Consider the following 12,635-nt stretch of genomic DNA (forward strand, 5'->3'; position numbering starts at 1 on the left):
TTGAAGACATCATTGTTCCCCCACCGCCGCTGCTGAGGCCTTGACCTTCTCTGGATTGTGAGTTCTCGGAAATCAGAATGGAAACAAAACAGAACTTTCTGCCTGCTTTGTTCAAGCCCTAATGCACTCACCCGAGGAACTCTGCGTGACGTCCTGCTTTAAGAAGCACGTCCCGGCGCCTGGGGTCTGGAGAAGGTCAAGGTACTCCATGCAGGGGGCAGGAGGCCTGCCCGCCCCGCCTCCCCCCGCAGGGCAGGTTAAAAAGTCAGGGCTTTCCAGTGAGGAGGACAAAAGAGATGCAAGTAATGAGCCAGAAGTGCATAAATTATAAGCATAAATGGGACGGGTGTCTTTGCTCCTTACATTTAAGAGCAGTACGTTTCAAGTGTAGCTTTTAATGCCTGAGAGAAACAAGTTGAAAGTGGAATGGAGACATTTATCGTTACCTCTGATCGGCAGTTCCTATAAGAATTGTGGATTTGTCTTCCATTTCCTACCTCAAGAGTTAAAAGCTGAATGTAAAAATAGAATGTAACCTATCAAAAAAGCCAAACAGAAACAAACTTATAGGTACAGAGAACGTTCTGATGGCTGTCAGATGGGGGGTAATTAGAGGGGTGGGTGAAAAAAGGGACAGGGATGAAAAAGAACAAAGTTCCAGGTATAAAAACAGACACAGGGATGTGAAGTACTGCATACGGAGTGCAGATAATACAATACAGATGATACAGTAATAATCCCTAGAGTCAAGTTAGTAACTGTGCATGGTGCCAGGTGGGTGGGCACTACACGTATGGGGGAGATTGCTTCACAAATTATATAAATATCTAATTACTATGTTGTACGCCTGAAACTAATCCAATATCGTATGTCAGCTCTAATTAAAGAGTAAAAACATATTCTCAATAATTAAAGTTAAAACAGTAGAAAATGACGTTAAAACAGTAGAAAATGACAAGGTTAAGCAAAGTGCCGGTGTCCAGACTCAGTGGAGAAGCCGCATCGCGGCGTGAAAGCAGAGCGGGTGGGAACAGGCGCCCCGCTGAGCGCAGTTCTCCGAGTCTCTCGGAGGACTGATCCAGCAAAAGCCTCGCTCCTTAAACCCCGTCCGTATTCCTGAGCATCCCACCCACCGGGCCCCCAAAGAACACTCTCTCGATCCCACTTCTTCCAGTTACCTCCCGATTTCTTCTCTCTTCGAAGTAAAATTCCTTGCAAGGGTCACTCACAGCATTGCCTCTAGTCCCCCCCTCCCCTCCTCCACTGAGCCCACGGCGACCGGGCCTGCTCCCTCCTGCCCTGGCCAAGGCCACCTCCGCGGGGCCAGACCCAGTGTTTTCTCCGGGAATGTGCAGCGACCTTGGGTCAAAAGCGGGGTAAAAATTGCACACATGGAAGAGGGTTAGATGAGCTCCGAGGACCCCCCTTCGCGGGCCTTGTGCTGCAGCTGAGGCTCGGCGACCAGGCGTGGATGCGGGGGACAGGAGGCCGGGCTGAATGGCTTGTGTGCAGGTGCGGACGATGCCACCTCTCTCACGGCCTTCCTGCTGTTCAGCGGAATGACGGAGACGTGCAGCGTGGTGAAGACGCGGTTAGGTGACTTTGCTGTATTAATTAACGCTCATTATTGTCATCGTCATGAAAAGGTGAGAATGGGGGAAAGTTATTTCTAAAACCAATTCTGGGTAACTTGCTGTTTTTCTGAGAGTCAATGTTTACATACCTGCATTATTTATTGTGATGCATTTGCAACTTTTTATCATTTCCGTTATCTGAAGAATCCTTTGCATATGTGTTTCTTGCGGAAAGACAGCTTTGATATCATTGTAGTGCTCAAAGAAGCCATCTTATGATTTATCTCTGGTCTGTATTTAGAGGACGTTAGGGGAAAGGAAAGGAAATGCTTATTTCTATTTAGTCACTGGGTGGGAAGGTAATCCTTGGCCATTCCTGACTCCAGGCACAAGGGGGCGCAAGATCGCAGCGGCGGCTGAGCCAGAGGCGAGGCGACGCTCTTGCCCAAGGCACGCAGACGTGCTCACGTCCTGAGGGCTGCACTTTCCGATTGGAGCGTGACGGCCTCACGTGACCGGCGTGGGCCCGCTGCCTTGGAAACGTCCCGCGCCCGCTCCCCGCGAGGCACCCGTGTGGGACAGCAGTGTGGGGTGCGGGTTGCTGTGGGGTCACGATGTTGAGTAAGGGACTGTCGGGGGTCCTTGCCGCCCGGGCCGCGGCTTTGCTGCCCGGGCGCGCGTGCCTGGGACTTCTGGGCGCCGGGCGCCGAGGGGTCAGCACCAGCTGGTCTCCCGTGGGTGCCGCCTTCAATGTCAAGCCCCAGGGCAGCCGCCTGGACCTGTTTGGCGAGCGCCGGGTGAGCGGCGCGAGCAGGGGCCCCGCTTGTTTACCCGGGAGAAGCTGGTCCCCTTCTCCGCGGGGCGGGGATGGGGGCAGACTTTGCGGGATCCGGAAGAAGATGGGCTGCGAACACGCGTTGCACAGCGGGGTGGTGTTAGCGCTCTTGGTGACCTCCTGGCCGATCACCTCTTTGAGGGGCTGGGTTAAAGGGAGCAGAACGGTCTTTAGGGGTCCCCTCATCTCAGTTTGGGTCCTAGGACGTATCTTCAGATGATCCCTTGCTCCACGGAAACTTTAAACTGCGCCTCTTGCAAGTGATTTAGTCTGCCCGGTCCCGCCCTCCCTTCGCACGCAGCCCAGACCCTGCTCCAGTTCCCTGGGGCTCCAGCCCTTCGCGCGTGCCGGAGGGGCCCGGCCCTGCGAGTTCCCAGGCGGTGTCACGTGTTCTTTTTGCAAAAACACACTTGCCTTAAGTGCTGTCATCAGTAATTCCGTGATGCTCGAAATTGCATCAACTTTTTTAAAGCTTTGGGCTCTCTTGTTGTGGTGGTTTTTTTTTTTCTTTTCTCTCCTTAAAACAAAAAGATCTTTTGAGAAGAGCTTAGTTTCCTTCAGGTCCATGGAGTGGGTCACATTGAGTTCTGCCTGCAGGAAATGGCTGGCTGAATTCCTCAGTTTCTACTCATTTCTGTATCCACGCCGGCCAGCGTGGTGTCTGGCTTCAGACTTCAATTAATAGCTTGCATTGAGTGGCCGCATTAAAGGCGGAAGGAAGGCAGGCTCGAAAGGGACTCACCCGATACCCGTTCTCCTTTGCTTTTGTGGGTGTCGATCGTTTTAGGCTTCACTTTGACGTTTGCCTTTTTACAGTTTCTTCATTATACCATTAACTTGCATATAAAGTAGCGTGTAGGATATGGTTGCTGTAAACTGTGTGTGTTTTTTTTTTTAAACTTTATCTCCATTAGCTTTGTTTCCAAGTGGTTTTTTTTTTTAAACTTTATCTCCATTAGCTTTGTTTCCAAGTGATTTTTGCCACACCATCTCCCATGCAGGTAAATAATGTTGGCGTTACTGTAATTGGTGTGAAAACACAATTTTAAGCTCTGAGTGGAGGGAAGTGAAGAGTGAGCTTGGTTTGGGGGTGGGTGAAATAGAACTGATTTTAGATTCGCTGTCCTTGGACGCCTCTTGCTTGTGGGTGCTGAACCCAGACTTTCCACTATGTGAGTTGGTTTTTGACTGAACACAGAAAGGTTCATGTAGTTCCTAGTGTTGCCACGCCTCGAGGTCTGAGATCTGGAATTCCCGAGAGAAGCATCAGCAGGTGCCGTGGGGAGCGGGACTGGCCTGTACTTGACTCATGAAATCGGTGTGAAGATCAGGTTTATCTTTTGGTTCTGCTTCTGCTCTGCCCCCCCACTGTCTTTGTTTTCTTCAGCTTGTTAGTGCAGTTTGCAGAGAGGTGGACACCTTCACTTCCCTTCTTGCGGAATCCGTGAGCTTTCTCAGGCCTGAGAGTTTCACCTCCTGGTATTCCCCCAAACCGGAGTGTGAAGCACCTGCGAAGGTAATTTACCAAGTTCGGCATCCGCTCCATTACTGCGATTGGTCCCACTTCCCCGTGTATCGGGCGCTCTGGGGGGCAGCTGGCTGAGTGAGGAAGGGCAGGGTTCTGCCTCTACGGACTCGACCTCTCGGGAGCAGACAGACCGATGTCCGCAGAAAAGTATGGAGAGGGTGTGGGCTTCTGGGGCGTAGGGGGCCTGCGCAGGTTCTGACTTTGCGGCGGTTGATGCCGGACCTCAGCCTTTTCCTTCCCCCCGAAGCTGTTGACTAACCCGTGAGAGGTGAGCGGTGGTTCCTGCTCTGCGACCTCGGGGCTCCCGGGAGAAACCTGTGTACCGCACACAGCGCACTTGCCGGCTGGCGGCGGATGCGGCCTTTCCTCCCGTCCTGCTGGGCACCGCGGCAGGCGTGCTGCAGCCGGCTCGGGCCAAGGCCCCTCCCGTTGGATGAGTGGCTTTTGGCTTTATCAGGATGTGAAGCGCTTCTGGAAAGGATAGAATTTGCTGCCAGTTTCAGCCGGTGATTTGGTCTATCACGTTTATCCAGTCTCTCAGAACTTTTTGTGCTCGATAATCTGCTCGTCGTCCCTGATGTACTGTTGTGGAACCGATCGGTGCTTTGTACTGGACCTCACTGGGTGCTGGACGGTGTCTTAAGGACGTGACATGTATTTTCTAACCCGGTGCTTGTATGAGAGCTGGGAGGTGTGCACTGTAATCCCCGCTGTGCTCAGGGAAAACATTGAGGCCTAGGCGGAGAGAGCGAGGGCCGGAGTCGCACAGCTGGTGGCGGGCGCAGCGAGCACCTGTCAGTCTCCTCTGGGCGCTGGCGGGTGGACTCGGTGGCGTTTGGTTCTCCAGCACGTGTGTCTTCTCATTTCGGCTTTGTAAGCGAGCGCTTTGGAGTTAGGTTCTGTAGTAGTGCAGGCTTGGTTTGGAACCCTTATCGTTGCATTGTATTGGATTGTGTTTTTTATAAAATAATAGAAAATTGAAGAAAAATGACACTTTTAAAACATGGGCGATGTGAAAGTGGTATCTATGATCACAGGTGTTCAAATATATAATAAGCCTGCAAAACCCAAGATATTCTTTATGAAAAAATATACATACTTATAAAAGGTCATATTTTTAATAATAAATTGTGAATACTCGTTGAATTTCAGGGTCTTTTTGGAGTTCCTGAGCTCAGCGCCCCAGAAGGGTTCCGTGTGGCGCAGGAAAACGCCCTGAGAAAGACGGACCAGCTGGTGGCGCGCGCGTGTTCCACGCCGCCGGGGCCGCAGACCGTGCGCATCTTCGACGAGCTCTCCGACGCCCTCTGCCGGGTGGCGGACTTGGTAAGGCTCGCCGGGACGCCCGAAACTCCCTCTCCGCCGAACTGGGGGCAGTTGATTAGGTTTACGGGGTTTCATGTTAGACTGTCAGGTTAAAAATGTCTGCACTGTTTGAGAGCTGTTGGGTGTCGTTTGTTACAGTGAAGTCCGTCATTAGCAATGGGAAAAACGTAGGCAAAGGGGATATTTAGAACTTGTACTTTTAGATATATGTTTAATGAAATATACATGTAATATGTCATAAAAGACGAATTACTCATATGACGTTTTTCTGTATGACAAAGATTCTTCATTTATGAAAACGTCTAACCAAAATTCTAATAAATTATCTGCTCACTTGCAATCAAGTTAATCTTATAAAAAGTTTTTATAAACATTGTAGGGAATGTATTGTGCAATTAAAAGTAAGATTTTAACATCAAACCAATCATATTAAAGAGTTTTTTTCCTTAACATTTTGAAGTTCAAATAGAAATAGACCTGGGTCTCTTCACCCACTGGGAAACCCACCGCCGAGACAGAAGGCGGGGCCTGCAGTAGACCCGGGAGGGTCCCACCCTGATCAGTCGTGTCAGCGAAGGGGCCCACAACGCGGGCTCGTGGTGAGGCCTGCTGTTGCGCCCGGTGCTGGGCTGTGTGCAGCCCTCCCCTCCCCTCACGTCCGTTTGACACCGGGCCCCGCCCCGGGCCGGCTGCAGTCGTGAGTAGGCACACAGGCGTGAGTAGGAGGGATGCGGGCTCTGACCTCATCCAGCATCAGCTGTCTGTTCGGTCTCACCAGGCACGAGCCCTGGTAACCGCCCACCTGGATTAGGTGATTGGACCTTCTCACCGTGTCTGACTTTCAGATGAGCAAAGGAAGGCTCTGAGAGGCCAAGCGACATGTCCCAGGTCAGCCAGCCATAGGCAGTGAAGTGGGGCGTGAGTCCGGGCAGCCCGTCTGCAGTCTGCTAACCACCCGCTGGCCTGCGCGCCCTCGAGGGGCGGCCAGCTGCTCGGGTCCGATGAGTCCTACCTGGAGAGGCTGGGGAGTTGGGTAGACTCCCCACCGTCTAAAAAAGTTCTTACGTATTTTAAAAACACCACACGGTAAACTTGACTTGCGGGGTGGTAAGCTCTATGGATTTTAGCTCGTTTTCCATGCAGCCACCACCACAGCCAGGATGCGTACGCTCCCCGTCACTCCAAAACTTCTTTTATCGTTACCCGGCTTCTCACCTCTTTGCTCCGACCACCGCTGTTCTCTGTGGTTTGTCTCTTCTAAAGTGTCAGGTGTTTGGAATCGTTCACACCTTAGAGGTTGAAAACTTTTACCCTCCTCGCGTTTGTTTTTTCGTTGTTCAGACAGTCTTCTCCCTGCACACCCCCAGATCGAGCAGGGACACCTCGCAGATGGCCACACAGGCAGGGCGAGCTCCCTGGGGTGAGGGCGTTGCTGGAGCCCCGGCAAGGGCTTCTCCAGGGTGCAGGGACGCACTGTGGGCTCCGGGGGTGGGTCTGGGCTGTAAGGGGCGCCGGCTCCGACCCCCCAGGAAGTGTGTGCAGGTGCTTCGCAGGACGGCGCAGAGGTGGGAGGGCTGGCACCTCCTCTGCTTGGTCGTGTCACTGCGGCCTGAAGGGGGCGCTAGTCCGCGGCGGTCACTACGTGCGGTCTGCTCGCGCGCTCGAACACCCCAGGGCTCCCCGCCCAGCTGCTCCTTGGCTCGTTGCCGGGGAGCCCCGCGGTGCTCCTCCGCTGTTCCCACCGCTCGCCCTTGCTCTTTGCTGGCAGACGGTACCTTCTCTGGCCCCAGTTTGTCCCGGTTTTGAAGGCTTTTATGTTTATGAAGCGTACTATCTCATTAAATACTAACATGTATGTAAATCTTTGGGCAAAAAAAATTCAGAGGACCTTCTTTGTTTTTGAATTTTGAAGTTTTTACCTGCCAGTCAGTTTGATGCCATTATAAGATATCAATTTTATAAACTGTATTTTCCAGTTTGGTTTCTTTTTCAGTTCAGTTGCTATGTAACAGTGTTGTTTTCCTCATCACTGTTGCAAATGAGTTTTAAATGTACGCTAGTGTTTTAAATTTTAATATGGATTGTAAATTCTGCAACACTGTAAATGGGTAATTTATACAATACGATGTAATGTTACATAGCTCATTTTTCAGGTGCCCTGGTACCAACGTTATTGTTACATCAATGGTTGTGTAAAACTGTATTTAAGCATTTTTCATTAAAAACTATTTATTTGATAAAAAATTAGGAAATTTTACTTGTGGTGACTTTATTTTATAAGTCATATATGTTTTCTTCTTACAGAACCAAGGGAAAAATGTGTAATATTTTGTGGTTTTCCTATGTTTTTCTTTTGTAATGTGCTGCCGTTAAGATTAAAAGTAAACTCTAGTTTTTGCGTTAGTTCTTTAAAAAGAGAGAAGGAGTTCCAGCTCGGCTGAGCCCCAGGTCAGCGCAGCAGCCTCCCCAGCACTGGCGGCCGTGCGCGTCTGTCTGGGACCGGGCGCGCCGGCTCATCCGAGGGGCTGTACAGAGAGAAAAGTGGGCCTTTGCTTCCCACGCGGAAGCTGGGGTGTCGTCGAATGGGTCTTGAACCTGTAGTGTGTGTCAGTGTGAAAACGAGGGAAAACCTCCAAGGCCGTCCTCTGGAGCCAGGTCTCACCTGAGAACCACAGCGAGCCCCAGTTTGATTAGAGAGTCTTAGAACCTCTGAACAAGAGGCCACTTTGTGGAACTATAGAATTTGGAAGCATTTGTCCAGCACGTATGTAGGTTTGCAGGAGAAAGACTGTTCTAAGAGGAACTCAGTGAAAGCATCAAAGTCTTCGGACCGAGACTCCCTTGGTTGGTTGCGAGGGAGAGCCACGTGCCGTTCAAGAAGACGCGTGAGGAGAGCCTCAGCGACGGGAGCGCGCAGGCCGCCGGATGGCACTTGTGAAAACGGGTTTCACTTTGCCCCTAGGTCTCGGGAGAGAGCCTCCATCCAGCCCCTTTGGTTTTCTCTCCCCTCCAACAGGCCGACTTTGTGAAGATCGCCCACCCCGAGCCAGCGTTCAGAGAGGCGGCGGAAGAAGCCTGCAGAAGCATCGGCACCGTAGTGGAGAAGTAGGTTCCGTCCCCCTTGTGACGGCACCGGGCAGCGCAGATCCGTGGCTCTGCGCTCTAGGAACGGTTTCCCTGGGCTCAACCCCTCCGCGGGGTGGGGGCTGGGGGTGTGTGAATACTGCGCAGCCGCCCAGGGTGGTGGGCACGGGGTTGCAGGGTGGGGGACCTGGGGGTGGGGACCTGGGGCCGGACCGCCGCACCCCCCTTCCCAGCATGAACAGCCTGCCTTGCAGCTCAGTGTTTGTTTTTCCCGTCACTCTCCCTGTCTGTAAATGGGGTAAAATGAATCGCCTCCTAGGGTTGTGATGAAAGTAAAATGCTGCATATAAAGTGCTCGTGATGGGGTCAGGAGCATGGCAGACCCCAGCATCCGCACGTCGTCTCTGTGGCCTCAGGGGTTTCCTCGTACCCCAGGGGCCAGCGGGGGTGGCCAGACCCCCTGCCGCGTGGTTCCGTTGCTGCCCTGCGGGTGGCTGTGGACCGCAGGGTGGGCGAGAAGCCAGCGGTGTCTCCCCGCAGTGGCCTTGTGGTCCCCGTGGCTGTGATGAAGTGGCTTCTGTTAAGTGGGTTTAAGGTCAGTTTAAATGTTTTAGGCCAGAGACAAAAGCAGACCTCAGTCCTCTGGCCTCTGGCTGCAATCTGACATCGTTCCTCTGATGTGAAGCCAAAAGGAAGGTGTTGGAAACTCATTTAATTTTTTTGTTTGTGCTTTTTCTAGGTTGAACACAAATGTGGAATTGTATCAGAGTTTGCAGAGACTACTGGCCGATGAAAAGCTCATGGACTCCCTGGATGCAGAGACCAGGTGCGCGTCTCCCCGTGGGCCCTGGGCCTGCGGCTGGGGAGGGGCTGGAAGGCCCTGGTGCGTCCGGGGGTTTCTGTGCAGGTAGCGCCTTGCAGCTGGGGCTCCCCCAGGGTGCCTCCTCCCAGATCTCCGCACAGGCCGCGCCCCTCACCCCTTGGTTTTGGTTCTCGGGGCTGCTCTCTCCCCACAGCACCTTGTTCATGCGCTAACCTCCCACTTCTCTGCCTCACTGAAGCTCCCTGAGAACAGGGGTCTGGTGGGTGGTGGTCACTGCTACGTCCCAGGCACCTGCCCCGTGCGGGGCTGCAGCGGCTGCCGACCCGGGCCGTGGAGACCCGTGAGCAGTGGATATTCACACTCAGCCCTGCGCGTCATGGACGCCGCCAGACGGTGCCGGCGGACTGGCCTCGGCTGCTGGCTGCTGCCAAGGGCCTTGAAAGGGTTTGCTTTGGTGACTTGTGGCATTTATTAACCTATACTGAAAAGGCTCCACTGCTGAGTTAATAGACAGAAACACTTGGCCTAGGACTTTGGAGAGCGTATGTCTTTGCTCCCGTTACTTATTTACACAGTAAGTGCTGCAGGGTTTGTCGGTAACCCACCCGGATATTGTTCGTGTCTCAGCGCGGAGACCGACATGTTTTCTTACCCGCAGCTACTTGTTATTTCTGGGTCACTTTCTCCCTCTGACTCCTCGGCCCTCCCTCCCCCGGCCCCCCCTCCGTCCCGTCTCCATGTGGCCTGTGTTTCCCAGTGCAGCGCCGCTGGCTGCTAGAGGGGGGCCGCTAGTGACGGGCGCTGGGGTTCCCGCGGTGTGGCGTGGGGGCGCCGTGATGGGGGAGCCGTCCCCCGGCTGCCCAGCGTGCAGAGGCTGGCGGTCCTGCTGCGCTGCATGGGCCCTGGTGCCCACGGTCAGTCTTTGTTACAACTTTGTGACCCTCGGCTTTAGGTAGCCTGATTGGCAAGAGCAGTGAAAGCCGTGGTTTTGAAGCACAGAGATGCCGAGAAGCAGTCAGTGTCTGGGACACAGGTGTTCAAGAGAAAGCGGGGTGGAGCAGCCCTCGTGGCTGGGTCTCAGTCCCGCTTCGGGAGCGGTGCAGCCCGGTGAACGCAGGTGGGACCCGGGGCCAGGGAGTGCTCCCCTTGTTGGCGTGAGCCATGCACCGGTCGCCCCTGTTTGGTGTCCACAGGGACAGAGGTGCCGCCTCTGCGTGGGCGTCTCTGGACCAGCAACCCACCAGGCCTCCCCCAGCCCCCAGCCCACCCGGCCCCGCGCCTGGGGGTGATGGCCCTCCGGGCAAGGGGACATGTGTCACGCCCCTCTGTCCCCTCAGAAACCCGGCAGGCATTTCCCAGTGCCTGCCGTGTGCTGGGCACGGTGCCGATGCCGCCGATTTCTGTAAGCAAACGTGGTCGTCATGGCCCTGAGAAAAGAAAATGCTGCAAGAATTTCAGTAGTGATTATTAATGTGTTCCCGTGAGTTTTCAGAATTTTAGACGTGTAATTCCGCTCGTTCAGGGTCCATCAGCACGATAATCAGAAAGATAAATACGTCGCTTATGAAAACTCCAGGAGAGCCAGAAGAGTAGACCAAATACCAGGATAACGTCATTCCAGAAAAATAGGAAAAAAGTGTCAGCAGAAAGAGGTGTTACACTCGAAATTGGTTTCAGGCTTGCAGCAGGATTAAAAAGAAAACCATTCTCATTAGCCAAGAACCACAGCTTGCAGCACAGCCTCGAAGGGTCTAATATTCTGAGTAGCTGTTAATAGTTGGAAGAAAAACTGAAAATCTCACGCAGAGGCCTTTGAAAAATTGTCCAAGTACGAACTGTTTGGTTTTAATTACTGGGGTTTGGATGGAGCTGCAGTGATCGCCCTGGCGGCCTCACAGATCTGTGCTCTGCAATTAAAGGGACAGGCCCACACGTAAAGAGGAGGTTACAGTAGTTTCTCTTGTTTTGCATTACACATGTTGATGTTTAAACATTGGTTGGCTGAGACTGTTTGTTGTTTTTTCTTTGCTTGCTGTACTTACATGCCCACGTACAGCACTTCTGGCTGTGCAGTGAAGGCCTCTCGCCCCGTGACTTCGTAAAGACGCGAGTGTCCGCCCCACGGTGTTTAAGGTGGAAATCACGAGTGCCAGTGGAGCGGAGGCGCCGCGTCTGGGAGAGGTCATCTCACGGGCGTGCAGGGCTGGAGCGGAGATGGCCCGTCAGCGGGGGCTGTGGTCAGGGTGAGGGGGACAGCCGCCTGCAGGACATCGCCCGTTTCCTGGCCCCGGGATGTCTGGGGTCATGCTGGATGAGATCGGTTAGCCCGTGGCCTCCTGCAGGTCAGGCTCCTCAGCTCCCTTCCCACGCACGTGGAGAGCGGGGTGCCCAGCCCGAGCTTCTGGGGCGCAGCACGAGGGTCCCCTACTTCGGTGCACACCCATCTTCTCCCGTGTGCTGCTCCTTCACACCCAGTGTTTCTATCCCCCCGGTTCCTGATGCGTAAGTGAGTGGCGTTGGTTAGCGTGCAGTGCAGAAGGGAAAGTGTGCCTGCAAGTGTGAACTAGTGCGGGGAGGGGGGGGGGGCCCTGGGCAGCGGCCCCTTCCGCAGGGTTGCCAGGACCCCTCCCCTGCGTGGTTCCTTGTCGCCGCTGCTCCTGCCCGACGTTCCGATGAAGCCGTGGCGTTAAGGGAAGGTTAGGGAAACTCGGCCTTGTCTTTCGGTTTGCCGCTGCACCTTACGATCCGATCGAGAGTGACCTCTACAAAGCATGCTCATAGTAAGTCTTGACACTGTGAGGGGTCTTCCCGCCAAGGCGGCAGCAAACTTAGCGTCCGGGGAAGCGGAGGGCGGGTTGGAGCCCAGGAAGAGCCTGCTCTCCAGCAGCGAAGGAGGGCTGGGCGGCGGTGCTTTCAGTGTGGCCGCCAGGGAGCGGTCATTAGGTCATTATCGACGTCCCTCCTGGAGCTCAGCAGACACTCCGTTCGCATCCCCGTTAAGAAATGTATTGTTCCTTCGACCTTGTGTTCGCTCACTCGTCTGGAAAGGACTCATCCCCTTAGGAGGTGACGCCCTGCGGAACACAGGCAGTCGCAGCCCGGTCAGGTTAGAGTGCAGCTGCGGTCCCTCACCTGCTAGACTGCGCATGCGTCCCAGTCCGACCGGGCGCGGGCTCGCGCAGCTGCCGCACGTCCTCGCCGCACGGGGGCGCAGTGGGTGCCCCGCACCCGGTAGGCGCACCCGGTAGGCAGCGAGCGCCGTTTGAAGGGAAGACAGCCGAGGTGCTGGGAACCGAGGAAGGTTCCCAGGTGCTCTAGAAAACGGCGGCAGAGACACCTGCCCTCAGTGGAGTGACCATCCCTCCTTCGGCTCAGTTTTCGCGCCCGGTGCGGCCAGCGCGCTGGGAAGACACGGCCGCCCACGTCGGAGCTTAGACACCCGCTGGGCTGCGGGTCTTGTGTGCG

At 54.3% G+C, this 12,635-nt stretch overlaps 1 protein-coding gene across 2 annotated transcripts in view; it reads left to right on the plus strand.

The window, feature by feature from the left end:
- Window positions 1–2,095: 2,095 nt before the first annotated feature.
- Window positions 2,096–12,635, plus strand: part of LOC123818903 (mitochondrial intermediate peptidase) — an 86,440-nt gene continuing 75,900 nt past the window's right edge. The window contains exons 1-4 of one of the 2 annotated variants that reach the window (XM_045839240.1): window positions 2,096–2,371; window positions 5,090–5,263; window positions 8,226–8,368; window positions 9,087–9,173. In XM_045839240.1, the coding sequence (XP_045695196.1) occupies window positions 2,189–2,371; window positions 5,090–5,263; window positions 8,226–8,368; window positions 9,087–9,173 (587 nt within the window). In that variant the 5' untranslated portion in view covers window positions 2,096–2,188. The remainder of the gene's footprint in view (window positions 2,372–5,089; window positions 5,264–8,225; window positions 8,369–9,086; window positions 9,174–12,635) is intronic. The other variant, XM_045839241.1, reaches the window with a different exon arrangement.

Source organism: Phyllostomus hastatus, unplaced genomic scaffold, assembly GCF_019186645.2.
Source record: "Phyllostomus hastatus isolate PE091 unplaced genomic scaffold, TTU_PhHast_1.1 phas_contig_29, whole genome shotgun sequence".
Taxonomy (NCBI): Eukaryota; Metazoa; Chordata; class Mammalia; order Chiroptera; family Phyllostomidae; genus Phyllostomus; species Phyllostomus hastatus.